General features: G+C 34.8%; 1 protein-coding gene across 2 annotated transcripts; it reads left to right on the forward strand.

Moving 5' to 3' along the window:
• The first annotated feature begins 14,320 nt into the window (after positions 1-14,320).
• Positions 14,321-19,971, forward strand: LOC118276430 (glutamate receptor ionotropic, kainate 3). Of its 2 annotated transcripts, XM_035594735.2 has the most exons (18): positions 14,321-14,679; positions 14,807-14,967; positions 15,042-15,209; positions 15,306-15,472; positions 15,569-15,765; positions 15,856-16,121; positions 16,192-16,296; positions 16,398-16,514; positions 16,590-16,796; positions 16,936-17,097; positions 17,179-17,378; positions 17,452-17,653; positions 17,760-17,851; positions 18,018-18,154; positions 18,290-18,405; positions 18,593-18,745; positions 19,102-19,183; positions 19,350-19,511. In XM_035594735.2, exons 1-18 carry the CDS (start codon positions 14,601-14,603, stop codon positions 19,376-19,378), a joined length of 2,640 nt encoding a protein of 879 aa, XP_035450628.2. In that variant the 5' UTR covers positions 14,321-14,600; the 3' UTR covers positions 19,379-19,511. The 2 variants fall into 2 exon arrangements, with proteins under 2 accessions (XP_035450628.2, XP_035450626.2); XM_035594733.2 differs by lacking the exon at positions 19,102-19,183 and having other exon boundaries at positions 14,322-14,679; positions 19,350-19,971.
• The last annotated feature ends 1,483 nt before the right edge of the window (positions 19,972-21,454 follow it).

Consider the following 21,454-nt stretch of genomic DNA (forward strand, 5'->3'; position numbering starts at 1 on the left):
TGATTTCTTACTCTTACTTGTCTATATAATTACACTGCCAATTAAATAATATACATTCCAAATTAAATTCTTAATACTTAATACTCGTGTAAGTATCTTAGAGTCTGACATGTAATCTTGTCTGAAACTATTAACTAAGGCAATTATTTTTTTTATCTACAGACTCGTGGTACTCACTTTAAAAGAAAATAAAATTATTCGTTCTATTAGAGTTCTTGGTATTTAATAACTAAAACATGTGGGCAGAAAATTAGACACAGACAGTAATTTGATATGACCTAATTACTTGTTTTGCTTGAGATTTAGGTAACTACACAAATTTATTATTTTAATAGTCTCATGTAAAGAGCTTCGGCCATATTGTTTTTATTACACAAAATATTATATTTCCAGTAAAACATTAATTATTTATTTAAAAAGATGTGAAGGTTTTTTGAATGTTATTTTACATGTAAGTAGTTAGGCAGAATTGGCCGAATAATAATGTTAACGTTTGATGTATACGGCGATATTAATTTAATTTTAAGCCTTGTTGAGTTTTTGGTAACTACCAGTTTCCTAGAACAAAGTTGTTATTTTCATGAAGTAGTGGTTTCTAAATTTTGAATATTATGTAATTGTTATCTTTTAACATTGGCAAGGCATTATTAGGTTTAAAGAAGGCGATGGACACAAGTCCTGTAGCTGTCATTTCCGTGTTGGAGTCCAGCCAATGTCGACAACATTACCTAGCGGCGTAACGTTTTCACTAAAAACACACAAACACACCAAACGTAGCCTAAGCCCCCAAAGTTCAGATATTATTAGAAGACAAAATAACATTACAGTGTGAGGACGTGACAAATTCGTAAAGGTTTTATTATTAGATTTCCTGAAAAAGCGGGAAACTTTGCGTCTTTCTGTGTTGGATATTTTGAGAAAAAAGGTCGAAAAATGGATGAGCCTAGAAATAATTGAGTAAATCGAATTTGATGTTAAAATATTTTTATTACATTCCTCAACTTGGGAGCAAAACGTTAACAAAATATAACAGTTCAGATACCTACGAAGGTATTGTTGTGCGCGTCGAGTCTGAAAAGTTTGTGTACCTGTGTACAATCCTACATAGAAGTACGTAAATAGGACTGACACTAAACATATTCGTAAACTGTCATAATATTGCTCAGTTTAGGTACAATGTATATGCAACCGTGGAAGTATGCTTTTAGTGAGACTTTTCAAATAGCACCGCGAGAGTCCTTAACTTGCCCGACAAGTTGAGTACCTTCCAATCCAACCCTGGCTCTTGTCCAAGAGATAAAAGTCAAGTCAACCGCGGCAGACGTACACAGTATAGCATTTTATCAATTTTCTTGCCACGATTGATATTAATCATCCGTGCAAGATTACCTACTTTGGACTGAACATTAATATTTCCACTCAATTTTTGATCGTCGAACATGATTTTTACCTACTTACTTGTGCTACAGGATAACTGGAGCCGATGACTAACACATATGGGGATGGAAATAAATAACCGAAATTGACTTGGAATTGGCACGACATCCGCTGTCGGATATTGTATAAACCCAAACCCAAAAGATTTCGCAACTAGGTCTTCAGGTTGCAAGAATTCTGGATTTGTTATACCCATGTATTTATTTTCAATCATATCGCATCCGTACAAAGGGAACAGAACATCGTGGAAGTTACATTTCGAGAGGCACTCTAACCAGTTACCTGCAGTGACTTTATTTCAAATGGCCCTATTGGCGAAAGATATATGAGTGTTGCTTTTGTCATTTTAATGATGATTCAAGATTGGTAGATCAGTCAGAATTGTTTTTGTCTTTATTTTGTGTACAAGTAATAGTGCCAATAAAGAGCTACTTTAGTCAACAGCACACTAAATAGCACTCATTCATGAAACAGGAAAGCCGTATTTCAGTTGGAAACACAACTAATGTAGAAAATAACACTGTTCATTTTATTCTATTTTTCTAAGGAATTTTGAAGATAGATTCCAAGTCGTGTAGTGCTTTAGGAAAATGATACTACTCTCTATGTAAGTAAAACCTGTAATTGCGTGTACTTGTCTTTAGTTAAATAGTGTTTGTGAATGTGTAGTGTAGAATACACACAGTTAATTTCGAGAGAATATCTCGGTGGAGCATATCTAATAACGTGCTAACTCGTAAACAGGAACACTGCACTGTGGTTTGCATTGTCTCCGTGGTCAAAGTTACGATCGCGCAATGCGCCTCCCTTTGTTTTGAATTCGCTTTTATTTTTACTACACGGTGGGCAAGATTAGTGGTTCTGCAGAAAACCTAATCTAGTTGAGCCTCGCTTACTGATAGTTTATTTATGACTTTACATTACGGTATGATAGTCAGCCTTCCGGCAGGAGTTTTGGTGTTTTCCGGCTTAACTCGTCTAGGATGAATATATCTAATTAATTAGGTCAGTTTTAGTAGGTTACCAAGTCTCCACTATCTTTAGAAGATAGCAAGTGTTAGAGAATATTGCGAAATTCACAAAAACTTTCAACGCACTAACACTACTAATAACGAAGAAACATAAAATATAATTTATTCTGATTTTTCATTACTTAAGAATAATCCAACCAACAAAAATATTTGCTTCTAGAGCACTAAGACGGCAGCCACAGTTGTTAAATGCGTTAAACGTCATAGCCTTGGGAGGCATTCGAGAGAACTGTTATTGGCATCTAAAATTGAAATGAACCATTAAGTGAGATGCTGTTTCCCGATCAGGAATTCAATTACCAACGTAATGGTTATGTGAATACATCTGCAAGTTATCGATATCACTGGACGGTTAGAGATAGAGGAAACTTTAATAAGCCATGAAGCCAATGTAGTCCGTTTGTCACAACTCAATTCTTTCTGCGGGTGTCGGAAAAACTATGGGACTACATATGCCACGTAAACTTTAAAGTGTGGGAGAGCCATGTTTCGGCACGAATGGGCCGGCTCGACCGGAGTGATACCACGATATACGATAAACAACGCTTCGTTGTGTTTCGTTGTGTGAGTGAGGTTACTAGAAGCCCACTTCCTTCCTTCCTAAACCCCGATTACCCACCAACCCTTAAATTCTTAACCCCCAAAAGGCGGTAGCGATTGCTTACCATCAGGTGATACGTTTACTCTTTCCATAAAAAAAAACTATGGAACTACATATGCGACGTAGACCGGACAGTAACCCTCTGTGCATAAACTGGAACCTTTCAAACTACGATCTCCAGCCCACCTGCGACCCATATGGAGGTGGCTAACCCTCTTTTGTAGAGGCCCATAGTTCAAAACTGAAATGTCAATTATTATTTACTATTAGATTGTGGAGTACCAAATATTTGTGGATTCTTTATAATAAGGTTAGTGGGCGCGTTACGCCTACATTAAAAAAATATAGCTGAATGGAAACATTGAAATAATTAGGTATATAAGACAGTACTTACCTATTATTGTGTTACTGTCCAAGAAAAAAATAATCTTGTTTTTTGATCTCTTTGCAGAAATAACATAACGTTATTTCTGTGAAGTATGGCTGAAAAAGATCCCGTTATTTTTAATGCAGGAAATAATGAGCTATTTATAAAATAATTAATTCTTATTCTTTCAAGTGACCATTATTTTTTATTTAATTTAATACTGTATTTGTTTTAGGTAGCAATACTCCATTCGCTTTTGGGCTCCTTTAAGAGATTTAGGTTATATTATTAGATATTCTAAGAGGTTTAGGAGATCTATATAACAGAGCACTACTGCTCCGTCAGATGTATCATCACTTAGTCTATCGACACCCCCTCGGGATGAGTAGAGGTGCTGACAAATTTTATTCTGCCCTGCACTACGATTTAGGCCCAGAGGTAGTAGCGTAGACGGTATAGAAAGCATCGGAAGAAGCGATTTTAATAAAACTTCTACACCTTTGAGACTTAATTGCGACATTAACACACACTTAAAGCCAAAATAAAAATAAATGTGTATCTTACAACATCAAAATGAAGAAATGAGATGTAATTTTTCTTCTCGTAGCCCACCGGACTAAATACAAAGGTGCTGTAAGGTATCTCCAGTTTATGAATATGGTGATTCTGACCCCTATGATGATATGACTACACCAGATGGGGAAACGACTGCAGTGTTTCAGGAATGAACTTTACGTTGAAGTACTAAACATATAGGTAGGTATAATGTTATTATAACTTTCGTGAGACATACGCGTGTCGCGGAATGCTGCTCATGAATATGAGCCTCTAGCATAGCTTGAAACTAGTCGAGTTCCTCGTCAAACAGTTACGTGAGTTAGACCATAACATAATAATTAATATAGGTAGGTGATTATGGATCTCATAATGCGGTTAGGCAGATTTAACCTTAATGTATGTGGTTAACAACCGACTAATTGACGAGATAACCGAAGTGTAAAAAATCGTAATTAGCCATAATATTCTTAAGTTAATAGATAAGCAAGTCAAGCACCAAATATTTTCCACGAATCACTTATCTCTTATGTATAATAATGAATATCTTCCTTGTATTTTTGTTACAAGAATTCCAAGCTCCCACTGGCTACTGAGAATTTCATTATCAAACATTCAATAATTATGTATAAAATTTCAATCAGTACCAAGTATCTATTGTTCTGAGTACAAGCTTTTAAGTGGCTTTAATAATTCCCACAATTTGCCGCCATTAACAGATAGCTCAATATTTAATCAGTGAGCTCTCTGTTCAACCTAGTTTACCTAATTTTATTTAATTGTTTTGTCTCCTTTTGTCTTTATAAAAAAATTTTAGTAATATAGGAAAACTATAACGTAACTTTGTTAAAATAAAACTTGAAAAGTAATAGAGGTAAGGAAAATATCACGAAGGTCTGTGTGAGAGACTATTTATTATATCCCAAAGTAAGGCTAAGTTAGAATTGGGTCTAGATTTATTTGAGTAGATACTCAACACTCTAAAATGCTCCTCAGAATAATATCTTCAGATGTATTTTAATTTGAGGAATCTCTATTACAAGAGCAAACAAATTGTAATTTTCTGTAAAGTAGCTTTTAAACCTGAATACTCTTGTTTGGAATAAATAAGGAAACCAGCACTCCTAGTTTAAAGTAACTTACTCTCTGACTAAAGTAATATCACAAAGAAAAAGCGAAATAAATTCAAAGCATAAAAGAAGCCGGTGTCTAAAAGAAGGAGCAATGTCAGTAAAATAATGACCTAATTTATTTTGCCAAGCAGTTGCAGGGGAACTGAATATAAAACAGGTACAGACGATGCGCATTTAGGAGACCGCCTTCACCCAACTTACATATAATACAACTACATTACAGTTTTAATAACACGACATAGCGTGTCTTTTATAAAATGTATTGGTCCCAAAAATAGGCTAAACTTGATAACATATCGCTTAGTGAATTTTAGGGTTACGTTATGAATAAAATTGACTTAGGAATGGACAGACCGCTCACAATGAACACATTAACGGGCAGAAGGTTTGATCTCAGACGGCCTAGACCCTGCGATGCTACTTAGAAGGCACTGTGGGGATATTAAGTGCGGCAACAAGATCAATAATGTATAATGTTCGATGGCGGCGAGTGTAGTGTTGACCTTTTGAAAGTTCCGGTGAGGTCGCCCCGGTGGTTTGCAAGATGAGGGTATTAGGCATCCGCCCTTCTGTTTAATTAATGGAGGCTTGACCCCCGTCTAACTTTCTCTGCCTGTATTGAAGAGACCGTTATGTACGTAAGCATGAAATAGTTTCATTGTGTTTTTATGTCAGTACTTCGGTACTATGATTCATTTATCACATCTCAATTTGTTTTATTTTATATCAAATAAATACTTATGTTTATTGTGTAATGTAATATAGAAGCGCCTCTTTAGTGTTTTGTATAATGCTACTAAAATTCCACACCACCATCGTCACTAGTTTGTTTCTTTCCAATGTTGAATGGACACTCTATTACCCGTCACTGCGCTCTATCTGCAGCTAAAGAGCAAATTGCTTTTAGCAATCTTACATTACTTCGAAACATTGGCTTGACAAACAAAATTACAGCTTGTTAGCAACTTGACTCCTTTATTTTACAGAAGCTTAACCCGCTCAAATGTATTTTACTTCAACTTTAGTTAACAGAAGTAGCTAAAGTTAAAGTGATAACATTCTGATCCCATATGCATTAAGTCTTTACAAAGTTCACTAAATTTTGTTTATGAGTCTTAAAATAGCGAGAAACTCGATTATGAATATTTATGAGAAAGTACATAAGCTGATGAGCTCAATAACAGTAAACAAGTTTATGCATACGAAATGTCGCGAAGTCGTACGTCAAGACAGCGTCGGGACAATTTTCCACGCTACATAAATTCGTCGAGTCTCTGAAAGTAGACAAGTTAATATGAGATTTCATATCATACGGCAGAAACAACGGTGCGTCGAGCTCAGCGCTAATGAATAAATAACACGCTTGTATGTCTACACTCGCGGATCTCCCGCGAGCCTGCATAAAAGGCCTTAATTCTTCGAAATGTACTTTTAATAAAGTATTTAAATGTTAAAATATCAATTTATTATGTAGTAAATTAGGATGTACGAGTGGTTTTATGTTTTGTGAAAATATTAAATTCACATTTCGTGCAGGTATTTTAATTAGACACAAGTACTACTGCAGGTTTGTTTATGCTACATTCGGGAGTGTTGTTTGTTTGACGAGATGAAACGGTGGAAAAAACACAGAATGGGATGGGGTGACAGAAAAAAGGATAATTAAATTTGTTGGTGGTAAAGCGCTATGTATCACGTATCGAGTTGTTTCAATAGGAGTGACACTCGATGGTCGTGCTCTCGTGAATTTGCCCGGGGCGGGCGTCGCGTCTGCCGGTCGCTGCCGGTTGCCGGGCGACGCGCCGTAACCGACCGACGATGAGAGCCATTCACGTCACGTTCACGGCTCCCAGCAATTTTTTAATCTTAGGAATAACGACTGCTTTATTTTTATGACTGTGATGATGACTCAACGGTTTCTAAATCCTGTTAAGTAGCCGTTTTTACCTTTATTTTATGGCAGAAAATGGTTATAAAACTAGCAAACTAGTAGACGATTTCAGTTTTAGTTGACATAATTAGTTTTCAAGTAAAGTTTCATAAATCAAATTAACTCATATTAAACTGGTTTGAGCCAATTCACAGCACTCAGAATAAAAACAAACTACTTAGGCACTGTCCACTCAATTGAAAAAAATCTTATTAGTCAGAGCAATATTGTGCCAACAACTACTCATTTTCTTTTTACTAATGGTAAGCCTGTAGATAGTGTCTTAATTGTATTTAAGGATAAAAAGAAATTCTCCTTTTAACAATCCATTATCGTGTACAAAGTAAGAAAGAACGGACGTTTTATAACTGGGCTTTTTAATGGTCTTTCAATGTTTAACAGTTACGAGATAGGTACTTAGGTACAAGAATGACTTTGTAACGTGTTTCATCCTGATTAATAATGGCAAAGTTTTCTCGTTACTCCTTTAGTGATTTTCTGAACTCATTTTTACTTGTCTGACAAAAAGCCATCAGCGAGTCCGTCCTTCTTTAGTAGACACAAAAGTTTGTCTTCGATGAATTTATTTTGAACTGGAAATGGAAAACGAATTGTAGCTATCAACGTGAATGAAGTTTCATAAAATTATTTAGGAAAATTCCGCGATTGATTCAGCTGTATTGTTATTCATTCTGCTGAAGTATCTTCTAAGTATTTTTACATGAATGAATGGAGACATTGTTTATCTATAGTTAGAAAGCCTATTTGTACGTCAAGTAAATGTTGTCTATATGGTGCATTTACTTGGGTAATATGTACTATAACCCGCAAGTCACGTCGTCGTTGTGCAAGTTGTAGAACTTGCTATAGTAGGTACTTGTAGGAACCCAGAGCAGCTGGTTTCCGAGCCGTTTATGCAGTGGTTCCCCGAGGAACTCCTTACGAAATTTAAATACTTTTACAAGGAGAGCTCCAAGAATTCTGAACACAAATGGAAACAAAACACTGCTAAATTTATAGCTTCAAGAGCTGTTTAATTTTTAGTTTTACGAGTTACGCTCGGTCTTGAGTCGTAGGTACCTGCTTACCTACGGAATAGTGAGTAAATAAATTGCTCTGCAAGAATGCTGGTGAATCCAGCAGTAGTAAAAGAAATTATCTACTAAGTTTCTCTGAATTTTACCTTTACCTCATAATACTTACTTGAATAGTACCCAAAGGAAAAACTCACAAATATAGATTCTATTTTAGGGATTCTTTTTATGTTATCATATTATGTGTGTGTGCATACTAAAGGAAATTCCGAGTATCTATTCAGCAATAAGATCTATATATTAATACGTGATGCAAAAACTTTGGACCACATTTTACGAAAATTGCGCGGACGTAGGAGTATAAAATTTGGTATACTTATAGTTTATGTGTAGGAGAAGTGCATAGCGCTAATATTTTTCAAAAATAATGCTTATAAAGTACATTAAATCAATAAATAAAACATTACACACACATGCATAGTATCTGATCGTATTTGACAAAACGTCAAAATCGATAGACATTGCGATGATATTCTCACGTCTCATATGAAAAGAGTTTTATAAAAGAGTTTGAATTAAATAAAAATTATCCTTCAACGTACGTTAAGTGGTATTGTAAATTAAATCATATATGGTCGAATTTCGGCCACTAGGCGACCACTAGTAACCGATAATTCTGTGAAATTTATTTCGATAATATCTAATGTAAATAGGTATCATTTCATGTAGATGTTTAAACTCAAAACAAATGAACTCTTCTCTCCTGTGGGTATGGTCTGTTGGATTACAAAAATTAGATAGGTAACGTTAGTGGAAAACCTTAAAAATAATATATCTGTTATTTTAAATCGATCTTAATAAAAAAAGAATTAAAAAATACATTTTCCTTTATTAATAATATTCCCCTTCTTATATATATAAAAAATACATTGACTTAAATACAGTACTTTAATAATGACATATTTAAGCATAGAAAACTTGTGTTATTATCAAGATCAAAACGAATATATGATCAAATTAATTCTATGTAAAGTGTAAAAAATATATTAAAAGTTATATTTCAGTAATAGGTAATACATGAGTGTAGCGAGGTGCAATGTACAATTTGAACAAGTTACATTGGTATAACTCAGACACGTATTCGAATAATTCATTTTAATGGCTGCCTCGAGGATAGTAGAGGAGATATACGTATTCTTAGTATTAAATATTTTATCTTTTATGTATTTCGATACTTTTGTTTGCCATAAGTACAATATGGTGAATTGGAAAATTGACAACACGTTATAGACGTTTTCATTCAGGATAAGAATGAATTTAACCACACACAGGTCCAATAATGTTTATGAGAGGCACTTTACTTTTAGTTATTATTAAAAATAATACTTTTTTACAACGGTATGAACAATTTCCTTCGAAGACTGACTGATAGACAAAAATGCAAAATTTTCTCTCTCAACAGTGCTTACAAATGTTCTAATTGGAATAAATGCTTGGGACTTTGGAAAAATAATTAAGACTGGAACCGAGAAAGACAGTGAGACATCGTTAGGTAGAAAATAAATTGGAAGTAAAGGATTTATAACTAAATTACAATTCTCTTTTAAATAGGCTAGTTTCCTACTAGTCAAATTCAATACATTTTTCGAAACGTAAAAAACTACATTTTCTATTAATTTTGTACGAAATAACGCATTATGACGTCATCAGATTTTTACGTCAAATAGCAGACTTATTTCTAGACAATTCACCAGAAAAAAAATCGAACATTAAGTAGATCATCAAAATGAATGAAAGTGTGATTATTTTTTAATACTTTATTGTACTGAAAAGTCGAAATAATTTATTTTTGACTGAGGAAACTACCCAATTATTTATTATGAAATTAATATTGCCTATTTAATTCTAGATGTAAAAATAAAGAGTAGATCAAAGGGTGAACTAATCGTGTACACGGTGTTCTGGTTGTTGATCGAGAGTTACGAGTGCGTCAACAATGTAGTGGTCACAATATGTTGACCGGCGGGTTACGGCGGCCGATACAACAGCGTTGATTGGAATATCGATTCTACCAGCCTCACTATACTCAGACCATGTTTGTTTTCTACTACACAGATGATTAACTATTAAACTTTACCATAACTAATAAAATGCTAATGTGAATAGGTTAATACATAAGTATTATTAAACGTTGTTACAAAACAAATATTTGGTAGTAAGTATATATAATCTGCAGTTATTTATATTACGTTCCGGGTGATGTGTGCCATCCATCGAATTTGCGCTTTTAAGTACACTAACGACACAGGAGGTAAAGTAAAATTATAAGCCTGAGAAAAAGTAAAAGCGATATGAACTTAAAGCGAGTATATTTAATTCTATTGAAGGATAAAATTGTTTTATCTATGTTCATTTGTGGTGAAACTGAACAGTAGCTACATATAAAATAATTACGCTGCCTTTGTAGTAAAGTATAGTCAACTAAGATTCTTAGTTACAATTCAAAATCAGTTTTAAACGTTTGACTAGATTTTTGTTCGCCTGGTAACAGAAAAAGTAGTTACTTACACCGAACCATGTAGAGAAATAGTAGTAGTAAGTACCAATGTGATTTGTTGTCGTGTCAGATCATTGCTTTTTGGGGTAAGTATTGAGGTCGTTGTCAATAAGATAAGTGTAGGTACTAGAAAGGTACCCACGTAAAACAGATTGTCGAACTTTTTGTGAACTATTTCGTGTGGACAACGTAAATGGATATTGGGAACTTACGTCGACGCCGTAGCGCCGTAGTCTCATCGGTCGGAATGGAATCACTTGACATGTGGCTTGTTCACATCTGCTCCAGTCTTTTGTTTTTATTTCCATCACAATTTATGCAAAACATTTGATATATTTGGGTTCAAACGATACACCCAGAGGCATTTGTATGTAAACCAGGATAACATCTGTTGTGACTTTCCGTTGACCTTACTTACCCTTTTGATTTGTAAATAAAGGGTTTGTATTAGTTCCGCGAATTCATATAGAGGAATGTTTCATTTTGGAATTTTATTCGTATTTACATATATAACTTTTTATTTACGAACTGGACAATAAACAAGTAACTGATAACTAAAAAGATCATTGAGAAAATATTTAGAAAGAACGAATAATCTTCACATCCAGTTTTACTTAAAGAGCAGTAATATAACAGTTTGAGCGTTCTTGTTCCTCGTACTTATGAATTAATTTCAAAGTGTATCTTGCGTGCTTATAAGAGAAGGTGCAACTTTGAAACAACGAAGCTTAGCGAAGTAATCTGCAGTTAGCGATACTTGAGCATAATGTGAACACGTGATTATTGCATGTTACATACTTATTTACTTAAGCAAAAGCGACTTTATGAACATCATTTTAAGTTTTGAAAATAATTTAGATGAAAGCGGATTGATAATATGGGTACCAATTGGATTCCGAAACCAACTTACCTACTTATACGTTTCTTTTTATGGAATAGGTTGTAAACGAGCATACGGGTCACCTGATGGTAAGCGATCAGCGCCATGGATACCCGCAACACCAGAGGAGTCACAGGTGCGTTGCCGGCCTTTCAAAAAGGAGTACGCTCTTTTCTTGAAGGTTTTGTTTTTTGTTTTATCCTTCATCACACATAGTTTAAACTGAACCAACAAAAATGTACCCTATTTAGAATTGAACCATGTTTAAAGACTACGTACCATATTTTAAGAAATCTCCATACCTACTAGCAATAACTTTATCAGTTCCTTAAACAGCTCGTAGAGCATTCAGATCGAAATCGAATCGACATGGAAGCGCACAAAGTCGACCAATCGTGTAACACGGTTCGCCGACGCTATCGAGATTGAAGACGACATTTCCAACGAATTTTCTACATTCGACCAAGTCTATCCGAAAATCTTGAAAGAAGTGGTAAAATACCTATGTAGGTTTCCAAAATAAATGGTACATTTCGTAAAATCTGTTAGGTATTAAAGTATTTGTTAAGTCTTCTATCTTGCCTCTAACTATTGAACACTAATGCCATCATGAAGTTATTGCTCATAATGTACCTCTTAATGATGTCGCCAAGGCCCAGGGGTTTAAGACTTCTCATGCATGAGGTTGCAGGTTTAAAGCCTACCCACGGCAAGTACCAATGTGATTTGTGAATACTTAGACTCCACTGGCAAACAGTAAAGGAAAACATCGTGAGGAAAGCTGGGTCTATGATTTCTAATTATGAGTATGAATTCGCCAACCCGCATTGATCAAGCGTGGTCATTAATCGTCAAATCTTCTCTGCATAACAAGATGCCTTTGGTCAGCAGTGGCCACTTACAGGTTGTTGATGTATGTACCTCTAAATTAGTTAATTTCAAGAGTTAATTCCTGAACCTGACACCTCAGCTTTTGCAGTCTCATTTGCCCCTCCTCAACCCAAGGAGTTTCGTTACATTTTATTCTCTAAAATAAACCTCGTCTTAAATTCCCTCTTTTCTTACAAAACTCAAGTTCATCTTGAGTTTAAAACAATCCTTAATCCGGGATTACAGGGATTATGTTTCTTTCTTAAATTGCAGGTAAATTCGGTCTTTTATCAATGGAAGCTTTGTTTTTAATAAAACCATAATATTGGGTATTTACCTAGGTTTACACGTCACAAAGATTAGATTTCAGTTTTACTATTTAGAAACATCATGATACAATAACCATTTACGTAGGAATTCTGAATGTTGTCCTTTTCCAAATTAAATTATTCGTTTTTAACCCAAATAAAAACGTTCTGGTATTGTACGAATAATAACATCAAATGCAAAAATATTGTCATACCGCTATAAGGGTATCGTCTCATAAAAATACGCTTATATTGTTGCGTATGTCTTTGTTATTTTCAGAACTTATTTGTATGGAAGTCAAGGTATCCGATGTAGCCAAAACCTAGTAAAAACCAGTTACAAACTGTTTGAAAACATGAAGACATGTAGGTCTAAACTATAAAATGTTTGTCACGATAACGTAGAAGATTGATAATGATAATATTAGTATCTAATACTAAAATGTTTTCTAAGTAGGCCAATACGCCAATTATAGAAAGGCTAACTTTCTACCTGACATCTTTTTCACCAAACAAGTATCTACCTAAACACGTAACAGTAGTTTGAAAACATAATTTCGTGGAAATAACATCCTAATTTCTAACTAGAGTTTCACCGTGTAGGAGTCAATTTTAGGCTTAGCGCGAAAGTGGTTAGGTGGTTAGCAACAAACCCGGTCCAATCTCGCAAGTTTACGATACGAACCCAATCTGCCGGTGCCTGAATGACTTTCGGTTCCCCTAAAATAGTGTGACACTTTCCTAATTATTGACTGGTCTATCTAGACATGGTTTATGTGTATTTCAATTGAGCTATATACTACTATCTTTTACTTGTTTTAATAGTTTGTTTCTAAGTAGTGTGGCAGTGCCATGCCTCGACACGAATGGGCCGGCTCGATCGGAGTGATACCACGGCCTCACAGAAAATTGACGTGAAACAACGCTTGCGTTGTGTTTTGTTGTGTGAGTGAGATTATCGGAGGCCCAAAAACCCCCCTTCCCAATCTTCCCTAACCTAAATTCCTAACGCCCAAAAGGCCGGCAATGCATTTGATGTTTTGGAGTGTCCATGGGCGGCGCCGATTCCTTACCATCAGGTGATCCGATTGCTCATATATCGAAAAAAATGTAGGCAAAATGATTTGTTTAAAATAATTAAACTTGACCAGTAATTTCTAAGAACAACCTCATTAACGTTAATCCATTGACTTAACAGTAAAAGTTTTGTCTACATAAAACTTATAACAACTTTAATTAACAGTTCAGTAGAGACAAACAATATTAACTGATTTCGTCTACTTACATAAAAAGGTATAGGTACAGTAAGTATTCCAAAGTTAACCAGTGTCCGATGACGCCATCTAGTATCTAAAGGTGGAAATAACGGTGGACAATCCAACAAAGTTTCAGGAATATCAGCTATCTAAGCTTTCGAATCGAGGGCGAGGAAAACTCTTCATAGTGTTCGATACTGCCGCAAGATGTCGCTGTCAGTTAAATGTATATTCGCTTTGTTCAGCCTGCGTTTGAAAGTTTATCTAAGATAATTTTATTGCTTTGAAGACAAAACATAAAACAATGTTCTTGTTTTTACGGACTGTTAACAGATATCGGAAGAAATATTTAATATGTGGTAACATGTAAATATTATCATAACAAATGTTTCCCATATACTTTATTACTGACAGATTATAACACGTTACACGTTTAAATCAAGAACGATTCTAATTTTAGCGGTGCAGTTAGATATTGCAGCCATAGCATTCGTAACAATTATAGTTAGGGCATGCGTTCTCGGATACATTTAGGTCAACGAGTATAGAGTATAGTTTCTTTAGAACATTCATGAACATGAATATCTTCTAGATCGATATGAATTAGTTAATAAAGGTTTTGTGTCGGTTTAAGTCTAATTATGCAAACGTCAAAGGTATTGTTAAAATGTTTCACAACAACATTTTGTTTACTTCATGTTTGTGGAGACAAGACTATTGGTAAGATTTGTAACTCATTTATAACTTCGTCTTAGCTGAATTAAATCTGTTTCAGCCGCTTTATTTTCTTAGCTGTTTCAAATTCTATGTTCTGTTCCTAAAATAAACTTTATTTTTATTGTTATAGGTGCCATTTTCGATGATGGTACATTTTTATTAGAAGCCGCATTCAACATCGCACTCACGGCGGCATCCGCAGACCAAGAAAATCCATTTGTACCCAGCGTCACACGAACACCTCCAGGAGACATATTAGAAACAGAGAAAGCGATGTGCAAGCTTTTAGAGGTAACATTCATATTTCAAAGGACTTTTTATGAAGTAAGAAATATTCTATTGTGAAATACTATTTTTACTTTCAGGGTAATGTGTTTGGTATTTTCGGTCCTACGAGAAAAGGTTCTCTACAACACATTCAGACGATTGCAGATTTTCTTGAGATACCTCATATTATAGTAGATCCCATGGAAACTCAGAACCGCAATTGGTCTGTTGTGAACTTGTTTCCCCATCACTTGGCTTATTCACAGGTATTCACTTTTTAAATTAGTTATTAATCTGAGACACAAGTCTATTAATGTAAGCGTATTAATAATAATATATGACTATTAATTTATTTTTCTCAGATCTTTGCTGACCTCATAGAATTGAAAGGATGGACAGATTTTACAATAATATATGAAGGAGCCGAACTCCTACCATTTTTCGATAATATCTTACAAATGCAGGATCTAGATACGGGTCAGAAAATTCTAATTAATATTGTACAATTGCCCGAAGGCGATGATTTTAGGTAAGACTCAATTAGATTCTTTGTTCAGATTTATTTAAATTCTTTGTTCAAATTTACGTGGTTTTAAATACTTTGTATTTTTTTGTTATGCCTCAGGACTCAATTAAAATTTATAAAAAAGTCGGGGTCTGTGAACTACGTTTTAAACTGTGCTAGAAATAAATTACCGTTAGTACTAGAGCAAGCACAGCAAGTCGGAATAATGTCTGACGACCACAGCTACCTGATAATGAACCCAGACTTCCAGACTATCGACATAGATCCATACAAACATGGCGGATCAAGTATTACAGGTAATATCACGAATGAAGTCTTTATCTAAGTAATTTCACAATTTTCACATGTTGACGTGTTTCAATAATGACATTGTTTTTCACGTCCAGGGATACGAATGTTCGATCCGACATTAGACTCCATACAGAACTTTATCAAATCTTTAAATGAGAAAGTAGCTGAATTGTCCGACAACAATATAGAAAACGCGATAGCAGAAAATGGTTTGACTGTAGATTTAGCTTTGGTATATGATGCTGTTACTTTATTTGTTTCAACTTTAAATGCTATGAAACTAGAAGAGGGTTCGAATGTTACTTGTGACGGAGGTGGAAGCTGGAGTTATGGCTCTAGTATAGTGAACTTTGCTAGAACAGTGAGTATCTAACTTGCTACATGATTCACAAGGTAAATTATTTAGTTAATGCCATGCATTGTAATTTCAGATGGAAGTTGATGGCTTAACAGGAATGATAAAATTTGATGAAGATGGTTTCCGCTCAGATGTTGAAATAGATGTGCTTGAAGTCATGAGCTATGGTTTGGATAAGGTATAGCAAAATATTACACTCTGTTACAGAGTTAATATTTGAGATTTTATAATAATGTTTACAATTATTCTGCGAAATAATTTAAACTATTATATGCACAGGTGGGAACATGGTCATTAGAAGACGGATTTACGGAAGCAAAAAGAGATGTATCACCAGCTGAACAAGAAGGCTCTGAATCTATGAAGGGCAAGCATTTTATAGTACTAACGGCACTGGTAATTTTACTGTCTTAATCATCGTAATTGATACCTTATGAAACCACATTACAAGTATATATATATCTTTTTTAGAGTGCACCATATGGAATGCTCAAAGAATCGTCAAAAAAACTAGAAGGCAATGATCGATATGAAGGCTTCGGTATAGAACTTTTTGAAGAATTAGCAAAGATAAACGAATTCAATTATACATTCGAGATACAAGAAGATGGTGTTTACGGTTCATACAATTCAAAAACTGGCAAATGGAACGGCATGATGGAGAAAATTATGGATGGAGTAACTATCACTTGGCTTATTTTGGATCATTTTCATGAAATTTATCACAACCTCATATCTGGTATTATGCAGTTAAAAATCTGATCTAAGTAGTTAATTCTTTATTGACTTGTGTTGTCAAAACATTTCCATGTTACAGAGAGCAGATTTCGCAATAACCGACTTGACTATAACAGCAGCTCGTCAAAAAGCGGTTGACTTCACCAGTCCATTTATGAATCTAGGTATAACTATATTGTATAAGAAACCCACAAAGGAACCACCAGATCTCTTTTCTTTCATATCGCCATTTTCAATGGGTGTAAGTTCTTAACATGACATTCGTTAGTACCTACATTTAACATTACAGAGTTATTAAATAAATTAAGTTCTGGCATTTTAGGTTTGGGGTTGGCTTGCAGGAGCGTTTGTTGGCGTATCCGTTCTTTTATTTATCTTAGGGCGATTAGCACCAGAAGAATGGCAAAATCCATACCCATGTATCGAAGAACCTGAAACATTGGACAATCAATTCACTTTAGCTAACTCATTCTGGTTTACACTGGGCAGTGTGCTTACACAAGGATCCGAAATTGCCCCCATGTATGTAATTAAACTTTTTTAATCCAAGTCAAGGTAATCCAAAGTACTTACAACTTCTTTGTGGACTTTACAGAGCTGTGTCAACTCGAATGGCTGGAAGTATGTGGTGGTTCTTCACTCTGATCATGGTATCATCCTACACGGCTAACTTGGCCGCCTTCCTCACTGTCGAATCTAAGTTTTATGCGATCAAAAGTGTAAATGATCTAGCAAATAATCCATATGGAATGACTTATGGAGCAAAGAAAGGAGGTGCTACCTTCAGTTTCTTTAAGGTAATTGAAATGTTCTATGAATAAAGTAACAAACTGAGTATGCATGAAAAATTTGGTTTTGAATTTATTATAATATCAATCTATTTTCATTTCATTCTATGTTTAGGAATCGGACAATTTACTGTATCAGAAAATGTATCAATATATGGAAGACCATCCTGAATATCAAACAGCTACCAATGATGAAGGATTAGAGAGGTAAGATCTATTATCTACATTTTCAAAAGAAATATATTTATAAACCTAAACATATTAGAAAAATATTAATATGACTGTGAAACGTTATATTAAAATTTTAATGTCTCTATATTTAACTACATGTGATAATTTTTACTAAAGCAACTTTTTTCGATGTGTGTTTTAGAGTAAAATCAGACACCGAAAATTATGCTTTCCTTATGGAATCGACGTCTATTGAATACATGGTTGAAAGAAATTGTGATGTTGCTCAAGTTGGTGGATTACTAGACAGTAAAGGGTACGGGATCGCAATGAAAAAAAGTAAGCACCTTCTATATTGCAATTTGAAAAGACTCATATTATTGATTTCAGATGAAATATTTTAACAAACAATCAATTTATTTACATAGATATACAAAGTTGAACTTTAAACAAATTACCATCTTTTTCATTCAGATTCACCTTATCGCCAACCTATGAGCGAATCTATACTACAACTGCAAGAAGAGGGAAAATTAACGAGAATGAAAGATAAATGGTGGAAGGAAAAGAGAGGAGGTGGCGCTTGTGCGGTACGTGCTCACTTTGGCTTTAATTGAAATACATATTTATTTTATTCTTTCTCAATACAGTCTTAGTTTCCATGACATAGCGAAACTAATAAATAACACGTTAAGTAATAAACAAGTTAGGCTTTTGACATGAAAGACGAGCGTAATCTTTGCGGATCCTTTGAAGCATTAACAAAGTATCGATTAGGATGACGACGCGGGCGGCGGTGAGGCTCAACCCTTAGTGTTAGCGAACGTGGGCGGCGTGTTCATTGTGCTCGCGGCCGGCTCCTGCATGGCTGTCATCTGCGCCTTTGTTGAGATGGTGTTCGACGTATGGATGATATCCCGCAAGATGAAGGTACTACGTGTCATTAATATACATTACGTTCAACTATAAGATGTGACGTTACGTGCCTCGGCTTGCTCTTTACCCACAAGTCACGAAGATAAATAGCAATCAGTTCTAGACATAAACATAAACCCCTTCGCACACGACTTTGTTTCGTAAGCGTATTATGAAGAATATCCAATCATTAAAATTTGTTTTGTTCTCGTCCTATGTGTATAACGATACGCCTACGATGCGTTTCGTGTGTGAATGGTCTAAATCAGTTAAGATTTCTATCTTCCCTATTTTCCGAAGCCATCTTTGATTACAATCACTGTGTAAATAATGTGTTTTGATTTTGAAATCTTGTTTTTTCCTTTTACCAGAATTGCATGTTCCAGTGTGACCCCTCATCAATATTGTATAGTCGCTTCGTGTTATTCGCCATAGATCTTACTATTGCCATTCGTAAGTATAGTACCTACCTACCTACCTACCCACTTTATGACTATACCTAAATATAAACCTTCTGCAATCTAGTAGACCTACCAAAACCTATGTTTATGTAACTTTATTTTGACTAACATGCCCAAAGAAAATCTTTCATATGGTAAGGTTGTCATGCAAATTACAGATATCATTCAGAGAAGAATTGGTCGCTGAACTAAGGTTCATTCTGAGCTTTAGCGGCGATACGAAACCAGTTCGTCACCGAGAATCTACGGGCAGTGGGTCAGGTGGATCCAAGAAAACTGAGGAGAAGGCTGATGGAGATCCAGAAACCCCAGACAGTGAAGGTGTACCAGATCCATCACCAACTCCACGCTCGGAACGGTCAGGGCATTCTCGACACACACTGCATAGTAGGAGACAGAGTAATGCCGTGCAAATGGCTAAAATGAGGAAATATAGTATACGAAGTGGAATAAATTAGATATATTTTTTTCTTTTGGAATGCTCTAAAATATATTTGACAAAGCTTTTAGCCATTAACGAATTAACATATTGGAACAAAACATCGAACGTGTAGCTTGATTTAATTAAATGGCATTCTAATTAGTATGCGCCCAACTAAAATTTTGTCAATAATGACAACGTTCAACCGTGAATAGCAAATACATTAATGACAAAGTATTTTGTAGTTTAAAGTAATTGACATTACTTTCTGTATGCATCTGTTTGTGTTATTATGCTAATACAAGTGGGTTGCGTTTAATTTCTAACCTTTATAAATAAATTTAATATCTATTAACTGTCATGGTGGTTTCATTTTCCCGTTACTTCATAAGTTATGTCTCTCGTTATATTGGTTACCATTTAAAGAGATACGATCTATATCACTATATTATTACTTCTTTATCTGCTAAGTTCTTTCTCCAGAAACTAGTCCATGTTACGTCAAGTTGTTAATTAGTACATGATTTGAGAAATGCGAGGTGTTCGTCCTTGCAAATGTCGCGAGTGAGGAGGGTACAGTAATGAAAGAACCTGATTGAGGAGCTGTCGCTGCTCGGGGTCACTTCTTATTTTTCACCAGTCCTCTGTTGACAACTACACTGAGGAATGCAAAGATTAAGAAACCTTCTTTTCCTTGCTTATTTCGACATTTTTCCTTTTCGTCCTACTGTAGATGTAACGCTTGTGGTTGTAAACCTTATAAGTATGTAGGTATGTGTTATTTTGACTGTTAATAAACACATTAGAATAAAAAAGGTGTAGGTTGAATTGACGACATTGAAGCCGGCTGAAGAACTTGAGAGATAAGTTATTTCAGTTTTACACACACCACTGATGTACATATTTTGGGTAAGTTCGCCATAGCCGTATGTACGAATTAATCTGTACCTATCTATTGACTAGCTTAACAAAGGTTAACTACAATTACTAAAAAAATGTCCACAAACAACCATCTAACAAAACATTAAAAAACACGATAAACATGAATTTTCAGCAGTACAAAAATTCGTAGCACTTTCGGAGACAAAATATAACCACGAATACACTTGTGTGTTAAAAGGATAACGTGTACCGCAAACCTGCATTAGCACATGACGTGGTTTTATCGCAAACAACATCGCGGGAACAACACTAGTGTTAAATAAGAACATGTATTTGTCTTGTTATAATAAATGTATGTAGAGCATAGTAACTACGTGTAAAGTTATAAGTTAGTGTCGGGCAATTTGTTAGGCTAATGGAACCGCAGAGAAAGATTGTGGTCACAGAGGTCGGGATCCATTTCGTAGCGGACACTGAAATAATGACCTTGTGTATCAAAACTATGTAACTATAGAGGGCCAGTCTTTAAAGATTACCAGGGATTATTAATGGCTGAAATTAATAACCCATCTCAGTTCAAAATCTTTAACAACATCATAGATTCAAAAATCAAGATCAATCCAGAGATTTCGGATTAAGATTGGTTTATAATTTCGGTCTTAAGACTGCTTGGTTGTGATAATTAAAGGCATTGGCCACTCAATACAGTTGAGAAACAAGTAGTAAGCCTGGGATCGTGATTTTTTAATGTATTGATTACTTCTTCTTGCAGATAGTAAATGCTTTATTAGTGTTCCTTAAAAATGGACATAACTTTATGTAATCTCTGTTTCTTTTTGTTTCTTTATACTTATATTTAACAATGATATAAAATGAGCCCATAATAAAAATCTATTACCGGATCTAAAAGCTACCTATAAATTCTTGTTTTATGTTCAGGGAAAACAATTGAATCTTCAC

The sequence above is a fragment of the Spodoptera frugiperda genome, chromosome 31 (genome assembly GCF_023101765.2).
Source record: "Spodoptera frugiperda isolate SF20-4 chromosome 31, AGI-APGP_CSIRO_Sfru_2.0, whole genome shotgun sequence".
NCBI classification, from domain to species: Eukaryota; Metazoa; Arthropoda; class Insecta; order Lepidoptera; family Noctuidae; genus Spodoptera; species Spodoptera frugiperda.